The sequence below is a fragment of the Oryza glaberrima genome, chromosome 3 (genome assembly GCF_000147395.1).
Source record: "Oryza glaberrima chromosome 3, OglaRS2, whole genome shotgun sequence".
Lineage (NCBI taxonomy): Eukaryota > Viridiplantae > Streptophyta > Magnoliopsida > Poales > Poaceae > Oryza > Oryza glaberrima.
Genome location: NC_068328.1, coordinates 1684823 through 1700486, shown reverse-complemented (window position 1 = coordinate 1700486; position 15664 = coordinate 1684823). Strand labels below are relative to the sequence as shown.

Genomic DNA, 15664 nt, shown 5'->3' with positions numbered 1-15664 from the left:
TGAGATTATAAATCGTTTTCAGCTTTACCTCTAATAGTAGTAGAGGCAGACAAATTTATTGCTCCATATGCTTCCTTCTTCCACTACCTGTACTCTCAATTCTTTTGAAGCACTCATTCCTTTTGTCAGCAGTGAGGGAGGGATACTTCTTTTTTCTAGCATGTTTTCTACTTAATTTGAGTCAACTTGAATTTTAGTTTCTACATAATGATGTTCCATACTTTATTTTTTGGGGAGGAGGAGAGGTGTGGTAAGCAGAACAGAACATAACAAAACATGACCGAAGAGGGAAAAGATCAGCTATAGGAAAGCATATTACCAGCGACATAGTTGCAGGAGGCTGACTTGACCAAGCACCCATTGATCCTGCAATGCATGCAATAGAAAACAAAATTAAGTACTACTCAAATACAGCTGACAATAACAAATCAGCTAGCTGCATATTATATTTTCTAGCTCTTCGGCTCCTGACATTATGTATGAAATGCTTGAGCCCTTGCGCAGAATAAAGCTTACATTTTGCATAGCAGAAAGGCATGATTCTTTGCCTCAGTTATTTTTTCACATCATGATTAGTGGCAAGCAATATTAAACAGTAAAGGAAAATATTCACATTGTTCACAGTGACAAATACAGTATCAAGTTTGAAAGAAATACAAAGAAATCACCTAGAGAAAACTCACATACTTACATAAGCAACCTATACCACTAATGAAAACATCCAATAACACTTAGAGCAAAACGTTGGTTATAATTAGCAGTTATTCAGTCAGATTGTCCCAATATTTCTGGATTGGTCTTCAGATGAAAAATCACCTGTTACACCTAATATAGCAACTTGACTGCAGCTTCTCCATACATTTCACCATATCTACAACTTGACTGCCTGGTGATGTTTGACAGCTTCCAACTCTTGGAAGTGTGATATATTTTATATTAATATACCTTATTATTTTTTAGAAGAAAATAATATTTATTTAGGTGATGTACAAGAAACAAGGGAATACTCTCTAAGGATAAAAATACTTTCCCAATACTACTCTTCATCTTGCCCACAACTCATCTGTTTCCCCTTCTGTTCTCGAGGGCAAAAGATACTGCCATGGATAATTGGACATGGGCCGAATTCTGGAGGCCGGCCGGCCCATTTACAATGAGAAGTCTGGCTTTCCGTTTAAGCCCACCGAGATATCTCTCCCGGCCCGTTCCGCTCAGGCGTTATTTAACGAAATTTGTATCTGTTTAGAATAGAAATCGTGTGTCAATACAAGATAGCAGTCGTAGCCGATTTTGAGTGTGTTTCTCTCCGGAAGCCTTCTGTTATCAGAGTTTGTTTCGAAATACAAATCGCTAGTTTTTCTCCCGAGACGAAACTAACCGTGTCTCTCTCCTCTCTCCCTCTTCGTCGACGCCTCTGCAAGCCCTAAACCTCGCAAATTACCCCTAATTTTTTTTAACCTAATCGATGCGGAAACCTCGAATTAGTTTTTGCACCTGATCGATGCGGAAACCGACGCGGTACATCTCCCTCCATGACGTCGTCGCCTTCGATTTCGTCGACGGCGACGTCCCCTTCGACGACCTCGTCGACGGCGAGGGGCTGTGCTGCCCCGACGACCCGTTTGAGGAGGTCATGAGATGCCTCTCGGCGGTGGACGACCCTTTCTTGGCGGCGTTCAAGCTTGATTGCTCGCCGCCGACGCCCGCGGCCGACGCCGACGTGGACTCCAGGAGCGAGGAGCACATGCACGCCGACGTTGGCGGCGGGCTGGACTTGCAGAGAGCAGTAGGCGGCGGCGATGAGAAGGCGGGCACGCCGAGCACCATCGACGACGTTCCGTGGCTCCAAGCTTCGGCTGTGGCGAGGAAGCCGCGCCGCGCACCCGCCGCCGTACGCAAGAGGGTCTGGTCACTGGTATCCCCCCAGCTGGCCACCGCCGCCGCCGCCGCCGTCGACAACAGCCGCGACGAAGTTTCCAGCGGCGGCGGCGGCGGAGGAGAAGGAGGAGAACACTGCTCGCGCCCCGCCAAGCGGCGGCGCAAATGCGGCGAGGAGAAGAGGTGCGGCCACTGCCAGACGACGGAGACGCCGCAGTGGCGGGTGGGGCCGGACGGGCCGAGCACGCTGTGCAACGCGTGCGGCATCCGGTACAGGATGGACCACCTGCTGCCGGAGTACCGGCCGTCGACGAGCCCCGGCTTCGGGAGCGACGGGTACTCCAACCGCCACAGTAAGGTGGTGAAGCTCAGGGAGAAGAAGAGGAAGAAGGCCATGCTGGCCGCCACCGCAACGGCGCTAACTTCTGGGCCTGTGTGAAACTGTGCATACATCTGGCTAGTTGTGAGTTGTTTCTCTAGAGAGAGTTTTTTTTTACCAGCCTTTATATCCAACTGGATATATGTAACCACTCATAATCTTGAGTTACTACTCAGTTCAATGTAATCACCGAGTTACATGCCCTTTCGCAGTTGTTGTGAGTTGTGTGACATGCTGTTATAACGAGGAGATGACAGTCGATTTATTTGCATTGGTTCTGATTTTACAAATCAATGGAGTTTTATTCACTTGTCCCCTCTTTCAAAAAGAATATAGGCCAAAATAGTATTATACTTATTTCCTCCGTTCCAATATAAACCAATCTCGTACTAGAATGTGATACATTTTATCCTAAGATAAACTAACATCTATACTAAAATGTGATACATCATAGTACAACGAATCTGAATATAGCTTCATACTAGGATGTGACACAAGTCTGGATATACTCTATGTACTAATTCATTATACTATAATGTGTGACATGCTAGCACGAGGTTGGTTTATTTTAGTGGAGTACGTGTCTGGTACATGGTATGATATGACGGTACTAAACTTGAATATACCAGGTTGATATAAAGGCACAAGTGGGTACGAAACCTGATACATGTGTGAATGATGAACCTGCTACATATGTAACAGGGTGTCACGCCCAAAAATTCACTAGTAATTTCCGAACTAATTTGTGTATAAAATCCTCGTCCAGGAATCAGCCGAGGTACACAAACTGACAATTTAATATACAAATCCATCATAATAATAACGTTACATACTTACAAAAGAAAAGAAAACAGCAGCGGAATTAACGGTCTAGCGATGGCTTCAGCTCCACTCCCACAGGCAGCTCAACTGGGGTATAAGTCAAACGTCTTATCCTTCTGGATCCTTTTTCTTCAACTGAGGTTTGATGATTATTGCAAGGATGAGCATATGACATACTCAACAAGCCACACAGCAAATATGCAAGTGCACAAGGATACCAAAGGATGGCATAATATAGGGTTCATTTGCAAAAGCAGCATTTAGCAAACATTTAAGAGTAATAAAACAGTAGAGTACTTTAATCATTAATTTTAATCAATACTGAACAACACGCCCATGCTGCTCAGGCCCAACCATTCTGAACAACCATACCCGGCTATACAGATCTAACTCCAAACCAGGAGCTAAGCAAATTATTACCAGTTATAACATCCATAATTATTATGAGAGGTGTGAGATTAATCACGAAAAACATTGCTCAACCCGCCCATAACTGCGGGCACGGCTATTCAAATAGTTTTACTCTGGCCAGAGGTGTACCACTGTACCCACAAGACATAGCCTCAACATCATGTCTACCATGCGTCGCGATACTGGAAAGTACCCGAATAGAGGCTGTGACAATACCCCCTGCACAACACAACTCACCACAGTGCACCATTCCTGGATCATAATCACCCCCTCTATAAATATAACCAGAGGCATGGACTCCCCAGCGACCCCCACGGACTTCTCGCCGCTTCTCAGTCTGGCACCCCGTAATGAATCATGCTATACAAAAGGTAAAGCCGTTGCCCACGCTAGCTTGTGGTTGGCACGGTTAATGTTTCACAACAGTAGCTCGCGAACCGGTCCTTAATTGTCATGAGCACGACCTTTAAAACCATGTGCTCACAACCCACCATTGTCAAGTTTTAGTTATCAATTAATTATCATAACACGATTAACCATCGTGAGCTACCATTAAATATAACCATAAGTGATAGTGTAACATTAGTTATCCCAATTATGTGATAATGTTTCTAAGCATGGCTAAGCAATTATATATATATAGCATTTAGCTGAACCAAACCAATATATAATGTTCAAGCTAATCAATTTATTGCCCAAGGTATCAAAGAATAGGGTATTCTATGCAAATGGCCATAACAAAGGAATAGGTTCACACCACCCGGTGACATTCGAAAATAAATGCACAGTTGAAATAAATAGAAAATTTAAATATAGGATCAACATGCTCAAAGGATTGTGTTTAGGATATGTGTGACTTGCCTTGCAATAATCGGTCTTCAATTAATCTTCTTGAACACTTCCGACGCACTCACGAACCTTCGCAATGACGGAAACGACAAGCTAACACGCAAAACGAAGAAAAAGACTAATAAAAACCTAATAAACAGTACAAAAACAAGCATAAACAGTACATGTGGATATTTTTAACATGTAGATCTCGATTTTAGATGAATTTAGCAACTTGAACCACTCGAATCCGAGTTACGATGATTTAGTTATGAATTTCCGAAGTTTAATCGATTTTCATCTAATAGAGAAAACTAAGAAAAAGGGATTAATGACGTCATCGCTGACATCATCAATGTCGACTCGACATCAGCGACGACCTCGCCGGCGCTAGAAGACTCGGCCAGACTTTTGGAGGGTACCTACGCGTAGAGGAGAACAACGCGATCTCACCGGTACTAACCACTGCGACGAACGACGACGGATGACGACCGGCGACGAGCTTCTATGGCGGCACGGTTCGGCTTGACGGCGGCGATGGCGCTCCGGTGGTCTTCGGCGGCTGCGAAGGGGCGGACAGGGTTCCTCTCCTCCGTGCGCACCCGAAGGCGGCGACGGACGGCAGCGGCGACGGCTGCCGCGGCAGCGCAACGCGGCCGGAGGATCGCCGGCAGTGGCGGCGGCTAGAGCAAGGCGGCGGCGGCTCTACGGGCGATGGGGGAGCTCGGGACTTGGGGCAAACGGAAGAGGACGACTAGGGGATGCTATTTATAGGCTTGGATTGAAGAGATCGGACTCCAACCGAGAGGATTTGAGCCGGAAAAACCGAGGGTTAGTTGGAGAGATAAACTCGAAAACGAATTCGATTCCGCGTTGATTTCTTCGGGATAAAGTCCGATTCTTAGGGGAAAAGATAGAGGAGGATAAGAGGAATATTTACCCTCAACTAATTTTGCAAACGGAGCACGGGATGCGGCGGATTTGGTGGAGGAAGCGGTGTCGGCTAGAGCACAGGACGGCAGCTCGGGCTTCTGTCCAAGCTTGAAGATGAACAGTACATGGGGAGGCATATTAGACTTTTCGTCTTGGGCTGGCTGAAAAACAAAGGAAAGAAAGAAAGAGAAGAGGGAGCTCGGCTAGGCCGACTTGGACTGCACAGCACGCGCGCGAGGGAGAGAGATGTTAGGCTGAATCAGCCCAACGGCTTAGGAGAGGATTTAACAACTTTTTCCAATTAAAATAATCACTGAAATGGTCTTTGAATTGTTAAAAATACTTCCAATGCTCAAATAGTTTCAAGAAAAATCCTGAAAATACTTGGACACTCAAAGTACTTAACAAAATTATAATCAAACCATTTAATGATTAATTTAATATGTGGATAATTACTGAAATGTTCTTTGTATGGTTAAAATTAGGAATTGAGCTCCGAAAAATCCGAGAATATTTCAGAGAGTATAATTAACCATGGAGAATTTAATAAAAATTAAATCCATCCATGCTTTATATTTAGGAAATTTTATTTCCCACATTTAACTTCACTTGTAAATTAATGAACATTTAATATAAATTCTAATAATAATTTATTAAATAATTTATAAATCCTGAAACGAAAATCAGGATGTGACACAGAGCTAATACCTATCAGTACTAAAATACTAGTTTTACCGGCGTCTTGTTGGCACATTTTTGTTGATCATGTTCCAACCATTTGGAGGAAATTCTAAGGGTGACGATAACGCGCGCTATGTATGGTCTGAATATACAGTGATGCCACGCCACCTGTGCACTCTAGTTGTACCCATCACCACCACCACCTTCCAACCCTAGCATGCGTGTGGGATAGGAAAAAAACAAAACAAAAAGCACAGTAATTGAAGTGGTGTGTTTCTCCAATACTATATGCTTATCCAATCCGACGGGAATCAAAACATAAGAAAAAAGAGGATATGAAACCTTTGAAAGTGCCATAGAAAAAACAATGTAAAGTTTCTAAAGCGGTATATCTTGCTAGTTTTCATAGAAAGGTGAAGCGTACGAATACAATTATATGGAAAGTTTTCTATGAATCAAAAAAGACGCATAGAAAATTTTTCATAGGGATTTGGATCCTATGAAAATTCTCTACCAATCATATGAATCAAAGGACCCTTTAGACTCATAGTGGCGCCCAAGAACTTAGGAATCAAACAGTAAGGCATAAAAAAGGCAACACCTTGGGTAGACTAAGACGATTGAAGGGGACAATGACGTCTCGTACGATTTAGAGGATGGTGTAGGTCACGGGATCAATAAGAGTCACCATAGCTGCAGAGGTCAGTTGCCAATGTGCGGAAACCACGAGTGATGAGGGCGGCTATCTGGTGGTTCCACGAGAGCCATAACTCTAGGAAGCCAAGGATGAGGAGCACCACTAGAGCATCAGCGAGGTCCTGCTCAGGGACATGGAAAGAGATGCTTGTTGGCACATTTCATATGCAAGATTCGAGGAGGCACCAAAAACCAATCCAAGTAGCAACACATGCATTTAGTGGAGCCGAAGGACATGTTGAACGAGAAAGCCATTAGTGACACCATGAAGGAGCACAACATGTTCCACGGCAGGGAACATATACCTCCGACCCAATAAGCTCCTTGCCCCTTAGCATCAAGTCTTGTTGGCGGTTGGAAAGGGAGCTGATGATGAATGTCGCACATGAAGATGTAACGCGACACTAAACAAGTGTGTGGAGGAGTGGCGAGGTGTCTACAAGCTTGAGCGCTTAACAAGGCCATATAGAAAGAGCATGATGTTCCCAAACGACCAATCAGAGCAGCAATGTGCTAGTTTTGGTGAAGCCAAAGGATAGTCCAGCCGAGAAGACCATCAATAATACATGCGGATGCAATGGATATGATCTAGTTACCTAGCATTCATGTTATTTTCAACCAAATGAAGTCATAGATGCTTACTTTCTTAAAAACAAAACTAGGCTTCAAATCTTCCTATCCACATATATAATACAGTTGTGTGCATGTGAAGGCCAAAAGAAATATTTGTGTTATCTAATTAAAACATAACCAGGTTTAGATAAAAGCGTGGTAAATCATTGTATCATTTAGCTATGAATTCATTTCACTTAAGTGATGGCAACGTTATCGATCTATTGTCCGGCAAAGAGTATCAACTCTATCATAAATCCGATGCGAGATCTCACGAATTTAGAAAGTTAGTTTAGCTCCACGCGATTTTCCAGCTAAAGCTGAAACGAATTCAACCAAATTCGAGGAAAAAAAATAATTCCGAACAAATTTTGCTTTTCCTTTTTTATCTAAAGTTGCCCTATTCGAACAAATATGAAAAATTTGAGGGGGCAATTTGCAAGTTGGCACGCTCACCATCTCGACACCCGGAGGAGGAGGACCCCAACCACTGCCCTCGCAGACAGAGCGGAGAAGAGCGCCTCCTGCCTGCCGCTGCAGCCGCCCGCGACACGCTCCCCCCTCCCGAGATCTCCGCCGCTCGCCGCCGCAGATCCGCGCGGCGTGGACTCCGGCCCGGATCCCGGCGATGGCTGGGATGGAGGCCTTCGAGGCCTACTTCCGCCGCGCGGATTTGAACCAGGACGGCCGCATCAGCGGCCAGGAGGCCGTCGCCTTCTTCCAGGGCGTCAACCTGCCGCAGCAAGTCCTCGCCCAGGTTCGTCCCGACGACACCCCCCTCCTCCCTCGCCCCCGCCGCTGCTAATGGCCACTCTCCGATTGGGGAGAGAGTGCGCCCGATTTTAGGCGTGATCTCGGTGGTGGATGGTAGTAGCAGTAGTAGATCTCTCTCGCTCCCGCGAATTCGAATGAGTTGATGGTTGTTGGTGTCGGGACTTCGTGTGTTGCAGGTATGGATGCACGCCGACAAGAACAAGACCGGCTTCCTCGGCCGGCCGGAGTTCTTCAACGCGCTGCGCCTCGTCACCGTGGCGCAGAGCGGGCGTCAGCTCACGCCCGACATAGTGCAGTCGGCGCTGTATGGCCCTGCCGCTGCTAGAATTCCAGCTCCCAAGATAGCCGGCGGCGGGCAAGCTCCCCCGCAGATGGCTGCGGCGGGCGCTCCCAGGCCGCAGGTAAATGCCGCGGTGTCACCTGCTCCAGGGCAGGCTGGAGCTCCGCAGCCGCAGATGAATGTTGCTGGTGCTCCAAGGCCTCAGGGAAGTGGTATGATGCCGGGCTCTGCTCAAATTGGCGGTTCGCAGCAGGTGAACGCCGGAGCCGTGCCAAGACCCCAAGGGGTCAATTCTATGATGCCGGCTGCAAGTCAGGGTGGTGCTCTGCAGCCAACTCAGTTTGCAACGCAGAGGGGAATGCAATCACAGCCGCCTAGCATGGGGTTTAATCAACAGCCTCCTCCTTCGAGTACTGGTTTCATGAGGCCAACTCAGCCAGGAGCTCCAGCAGCATCACTTCAAGGCCAAGCACCCGGGATTAATCAAGTACCACTAGGAGGAGGCAGCATGGGAGCACCTGCTGGTTGGCGAGGAGGCAATGTTGGTTCCGTTGGAGGTCTCCCGCAAGCTACTCCAGGAGCAACTGCTCCACAACAAGCAACACCGGGTGGATTTGGTCTTACATTGTCTAGTACAATGGGCATGGCTCCCGGACAACAGGCACAAGGAACGCCTCCTTCGTCAATGCCACCACAAAGCAACAGTGCTGTATCAGCTCAAGATTCGAAAGCTTTGGTGCTGTCTGGAAATGGCTCTGCCAGTGGCTTAGGAGCAAGCAATGACATCTTCTCTGCTCTTACTCAGCCTAAGTCGAATGTATCCACACTTTCATTTCCGACGAGCATGGCTCCTAATTCATCCAGTTTTATGTCCACACCATCTGGCTCCCAGAACCTGTCGAATCTAGCTCAGTTTGGTTCTCAACAAGGTATTCCGACAGTGAGTTCTGGTGGCAGTCAACCTCAACAGACTCATTCCATCACAAAGCCGAGTGTTCCAGCACCAACTGTATCTGGTGTTTCTGCTGGAGTTTCTAATTCAGCTTCTCAATGGCCAAAAGTTACTCAGTCTGACATCCAGAAGTACACTAAAGTCTTTGGGGATGTTGATAGGGACAGAGATGGCAAAATAACTGGCGCGGAAGCTCGCACCCTGTTCCTCAGTTGGAGACTTCCAAGAGGTGGGATCTCATGACTAGCATTTAATTCTTCTAACTCCTAAGTATGCAAATGCTTGTTTCTGTCTGTAAGATACTCTAATTCCTTTCTTTTGTGAAGTTCTTGTACACATTTTCTGTTTTAGCTTATTGTTTTACGCTGATTTGTTATGTTTACTGCCATAATACTTGTGGTGTAGGTTATAATTTCGACTAATTCTATTTCTATGATAGTTTTCTTAAGATGTCAAACATATCCCCTTGGGATGGAGTTCTGTTGCAAACGTGTAATGCAAGTGATGTTCTTCTATAATTTTCAGAGATTCTGAAGCAAGTGTGGGACCTGTCTGACCAAGATAATGATGGCATGCTTTCTTTGAGAGAGTTTTGCATTGCTCTTTATTTGATGGAGAGGCACCGAGCTGGAACTCCTTTGCCTCCAGCACTTCCTGACTCTCTTAAATATGATGAGGTACTGCTGCGTGCAACAGGCTTGCCTTCAACAGCATACAACGGCCCGTCATGGCAACAAAATCAAGGTAAGTGATAATACTGGCTACCAGATTTCAATTATTATTTCATAACTTTGTCACAACATGATATCTTGTGTCTACCTCTCGTTGTGCTCTCTTCGCTCATAAGGTATTTTATGTTGGGCCAGGACTGCCACACAAGGGTCCTGGAGCAGCTGGGATGCCTGCTACTGGTGTGCGGCAACCTTTGCCACCACATTTGCAGGCACAGATGGATGGTGCTAACAGACCAGGGCAACCAAGACCTCACATGCCTGGTATGGATAACCATGCAGCACCTCAAGCAAATAAAGATGACGGAAGTGGAGCGAACTCAGCTGTGCAGGAGGATGCCCCTAAGAAGGTATTTGACCACTTCCTTAAATCCTGAACTGTCTGTACTGAACTGGTGATCTAAATATCAGTCCTGATCCACTTTGAGCAGGCTAATTCTTCAATGGTAAACAGCAGCTGATGCACATATATAATGGTTAAAGACATCTTATTATTCATTCAAGCAACCGCAACTCTATGATATATCCAAATAATACTTGCATACATAATTTAGCAATAGCTTTGTTGTAGCGGATGGTAGGGTTTGTTCACACGAGGAATCGTCCAATTGTTGAAGAAAGAAGCAAGCAATCTTTACTCTTATGAAAGTGGTGATTGGGGGTTATGGTGTGTTCGACACTCAATCCCCACTTAGATATTTTGTGATTGCAAACATGTAGGCATATGCATACTGTCTCAAAAGATTTTTACAAAGAAAAATGCTTATTTCCACACGAGTACACGCAGATGGTTGATCGGTATCATGTAGTCACATATACAATTTTTAGATTCCAGGATAATTACTTATTTATTTATTTATTTATTTATTTGCATTTATGCACTCTGAACCATTATGATCTGCTGCGACACATGGGAAAGATGCTAGTTTAACCATAGTAGCTAAATCAAGAGGCAAATACCACATATGATACAGAGTTATGTATGAACTTTCTGTTGGTAGTTGTTTATGAAAGAGTAAAGTGCATGGGCGGTCCCTAAACTTGTGTGGGTGTGTCAACTAGGTCCCTGAACTCTCAACATGAATTTTTGGGTCCCTCAATTTGTCTCGGGTGTCATGTAGGTCCAAATGGGTTCCAACCCACTCCGTGTGCTGACGTGGGATGACATAGTGGCACCTACATGTCAGTGGAACCCATATGTCAGCCACAACAAGAAAAAATTAAGAACATATTTTTTTCTCCTCTCTTTTTTCATTTATTTTTTCAAAATTAAAAACATCCTTTTCTTCTCTCTCTCCTCTCTTTTTAAATTTATTTTTTTCTATATGACTGACATGTGGATCCACTGACACGTAAGTGTCACTGTGACATGCCACATCATCTCATGGAGCGGGTTGGAGCCCGTTTGGACCTATATGACACTCATGACAAGTTTGGGGACCCAAAAAATTCATTTTGATAGTTTAGGGACCTAGATGATACATCCGTACAAGTTTAAGGACCGCCTATGCACTTCACTCCTTATGAAATTATTTCATCCCCCACTAATGTCTTTATGAAATTCTGACTTTGTGCCATACAAGTTTCCATTCCATGCATTATTAAGTTGACTGATATATGCTGATACTCTGTTTCTTGGCACTCATCGATTGCAAGTTCAGGATAGCTTTTTTCTCTTGATTAAGTGATATTATTATCTTTTTGTACCTTCCATCCCAACTTCCTATAAATGACAGTTAGAGCCGTAAGTATTGCTTAATATATGTTATATTTTGCTCTTTTACGAACTTTGAAACAAATTGTCTTTTGTCTCTTTTGCATTGTGAAGGTTGAGGTGGAGAAGCAAGTCCTAGATTCCAGAGAGAAACTAGAATACTACCGTACAAAGATGCAAGATCTTGTAAGCACACTTGTAATCTCTTACTAGTTTTCATGTGCAAAATGATTTGGTTAATTAAAGTAATTCTGGCTTGTACATGTGCTGATTTTTTAAATGAACATAACTAGGTTGCTGAAAATTGATTTATTAATGTGATTTAGTTATCATTCCTTTATTTGTTTTGTCTTGTCGAAGGTTCTGTACAAAAGTCGGTGTGACAACAGGCTGAATGAAATCACAGAAAGGGCATCCTCTGATAAACGTGAGGTACAGAACATGCTTATTACTTTATCCCCTTTTGGGGCCGTTTGATCTTGCTTTTAAATATTTGGAAGCATGCAGGTGTTAGGAATCATTAATTTGTAACACACTGATGGGCGATTTTTATTTTAATTCAGGTGGAATCATTAGCTAAGAAGTATGAAGAGAAATACAAGCAAGTGGCAGAGTTAGCTTCCAAACTGGCAGTTGAAGAACATGCCTTCCGTGATGTTCAGGTTGCTCTGCGCTGCACCGCATAAAATTACCACTTGAATTTTTTGCTGCAATCTTCTTATCTCTTGTCTCTCTGTGTTGAATCAAAGTTGGTTGGTTTTTGTTCAGGAGAGGAAAGTTGAACTGCATGATGCATTAGTTAAAATGGTACAAGGTGGAAGTGTTGATGGTTTGCTTCAGGTATGTTCTAACTTTGTTAGGTACTTAGGTGTTGTCACCTATCTCTCTTGAATAACACTGTGCACTGTTCCACTGTTCCTAGGTTCGAGCTGATCGAATCCAATACCAATTAGAGGAGATGGAGAAAGCTTTTAGTGAACGGTGCAAGCACTTTGGACTGCAGTTCAAGCCATCTGCATCAGTTGAGCTTCCTTTTGGTACTACACTATCCAACTCCTGGCATGTTATCAGTAGAACAAAATACTGCCCTAGTGCAATTTCACTTCCTGCATTCTTCAGATACATAATCTGCGAGTTTGTCCTTGTTTGTTAGGTTGGGAACCTGGGAAGCAAGAGGGGGCAATTGAGTGGGATGAAGACTGGGACAAATTTGAGGATGAAGGTAAAATAACGCTTTCATGCCATCCTGCTTGATATTGTTATTGCTTAAGAATACTTGAAATGAATTGATTTCCTATTATATTGAAGTTGAAAACTTTGTTTATTCAATCCAAACCAGTAAGTAATTCTTGAATGATTTAAATGTCTGCCATTTATCTTCTCTGAGTTGTTGCTAATGGCAGCTATTTTGCATCTTAAATAATAAAGCATGACTGTGTTTATGACTATTATATAGTGTGTGGTACAACTTTTAAATGTAAATTATGTAGATAAAATTTACTCGGTATTCTTATCATTCTGTTGATTACCCACTGCTCATATTTAGGATAGCAGGGCAATCTGTTCAGTAACAAATGTTTCTCACTAGAACATTGATGGTATGGCAGTAAACATGTTTGGTAGTAAAGATAACACACATCTCAATCACATTAGCTTCATTCGTTCAGATTTAGTGTCTTCTACTTGGTCAACCTAATTCTCTCTTTTTTCAGTTTATCTGACTAAATCATATATTTTAACAGGGTTTGGTTTTGTAAAGGACAATGGTACAATTGTTGAAAACCCAGTTGCTTCTGAAAATGTGAAAGTGCCATCTCTCTGGAATGATATGGATGAGAGCCCTGTTGCATCTTCGAACGGTCACATCAAGGCTGAGAGACATTACAGAGCTGGTGATCATGCAGCTGAGAGTGACTTAGGGTATGATTTTGGTGAGGAATCTGTAAGGAGCCCCAGCAGTGCTGGAAGAAGTGCATCTGGAAGTCCATTTGTGTCTCTAAATTTTGCGATGCATGACTCATCTCCCAGCAAAAAGGAAACCTACAGGTACAAGTTTTCCCATTTTGGATAGTGCACAATTCTTATTCTATAATGTTTGACTTGCTACCTACATGATCACTAGAACTGAGATATGCCAGGCATAGTTTAATTGAACAGAATGGGCTGTATTTACAAATTTGAAACAAGTCAGCATGTTTCTCTGCAGTATAGTGCTGAGCCATCTGGTGCCACAACATGGGTCCACTTTCAGTATCCTATTCTAGTCCACTTGTAAATAGTTCATGTATTGCTCTGGCTATAAGCCTTCCATCTTGCGAGGCTGTGACAGGTTTTCTCCAATGGATGGAAGCTTAGGGTTTCCTTAGTTCCATATGTTCCTAGCATGACTGCATGAGTCAAGATTATCCATAGGGTTTCTTTAGCAGCAGTCGATCATGATGGGTAGCTGGATGCCATGTCGTTCACACATTAGATTTTCTGTACACCAGATTCCCTCACCTTATTTTAACAAAAGAAAATATAGTAGGAATGCATGATATTCAGCATTGTTTCGTACTTCCTAGAAATGCGTCTCCACGGTCTTTACACTGTATGAGTGCATGTGCTGACCGTTTGTGGAAAAGATTCTGTAGAATGCTCAATTGTGATCATACCTTAGATAGTATTGAACCATGTAATTTTAAATTTTGTCTTGTCACTTATTGTTATTTCTGTCACAGTGACCATGGTGGTTCTGAATCCATTTTTGGTGACAAATATGCCGATGAAACCTCCTGGAACTTTGATGACCAAGACACTGAATCTGTTTGGGGATCTAATGCAATGAACAACGTGAGTTACATAGCTTCTTTCCAGTTGTGGTTTCTGAGCATGTCAACCCCTTTTCTGTTTCTTATGAGCTGCATTGATACAGGAGTCTGACCATCATGGAAGTGCACACAACTCTTTCTTTGGGTCAGATGACTTTGGTGTAAATCCTGTTAGGGTGGGCTCTCCAAGTGGTGCCAGTACCTATGGAAAGAAGAAAAGTTCATTCTTTGATGATTCTGTTCCAAGTTCACCTGCATACACATCTGGATTCTCACCAAAATTCAGTGAAAGCCGCGATGATAGCTCCTCATATAACTTTGGAAGGTTCGATTCCTTCAGATCCCAGGAGAGCGGATTCTTCCCTCAGGAAAGTCGTTTTTCCAGGTTTGACTCCATAAACAACTCCAAAGGTGAGAATGTAACTGGATTCGATTCACCGAAAAGCTCAACAAATTTCGGTCGGTTTGATTCTTTTGATGATGCCGATCCATTTGGTTCAAGTGGACCCTTTAAAGCATCAGGTAGCAGGTCTCCCCCCAAATTCTGATACACCAGTGTACTATTTTTAGTGAATTCATTTGTCGATACAAGGCTGAATTCTTTTGAGGAAACTCCAACGCGTTGATGCAGTGGAACCTTTTTGAGTGGGAGGTTGGCCATTCACCTTGTGCGTTTTTCCTGTCCATTATACGGTACAAAGGGGACAGGTTTTGGTATATCCTTTGTATTTTGTAAAGTACACCGAGTTTGTTTTTGTTCATAGTTATCATATCTCTGGAACGGCTGCTGATCATCTGCTGTTTGCCATTTGTTTCTTGGTTTGTACCATACCAAATGTTACAGTTGGTTTACTAAACTCCCACCATTTTGTAAGAAACTGAGGACGATTTAGCATGTTTGCGATCTGTATGTGTAAAATCATTTTGGGATCAGCTTCGGCGTTTCTGTTGTGTCGAAGTCTGTTTTTTTCCCTGCTGTATTATCACGGCTTGTACACTGGAGTGGTTTCTTAGCATCATCCTAGTATCATTTAAGAGAGCTTGAACAGTTCTGCCTATGGTCAGTCGCAAGGTGGCATTACGACCGTGTTTAGTTCCAAATTTTTTCTTCAAACTTCCAACTTTTTCATCACATCAAAACTTTCCTACATAAATAAACTTTC

General features: G+C 43.5%; 2 protein-coding genes across 2 annotated transcripts; both read left to right on the top strand.

Moving 5' to 3' along the window:
* Positions 1-1501: 1501 nt before the first annotated feature.
* Positions 1502-2317, top strand: LOC127768629 (GATA transcription factor 6-like). The gene has a single exon (XM_052294247.1). It carries the CDS (start codon positions 1502-1504, stop codon positions 2315-2317), a length of 816 nt encoding a protein of 271 aa, XP_052150207.1.
* A 5411-nt stretch (positions 2318-7728) lies between these two features.
* Positions 7729-15484, top strand: LOC127765672 (uncharacterized). Its single transcript, XM_052290614.1, has 13 exons — positions 7729-7997; positions 8191-9475; positions 9772-9990; positions 10113-10327; positions 11806-11877; positions 12052-12123; positions 12255-12353; positions 12460-12531; positions 12614-12728; positions 12845-12913; positions 13434-13737; positions 14412-14523; positions 14606-15484. Exons 1-13 carry the CDS (start codon positions 7869-7871, stop codon positions 15047-15049), a joined length of 3207 nt encoding a protein of 1068 aa, XP_052146574.1. The 5' UTR covers positions 7729-7868; the 3' UTR covers positions 15050-15484.
* The last annotated feature ends 180 nt before the right edge of the window (positions 15485-15664 follow it).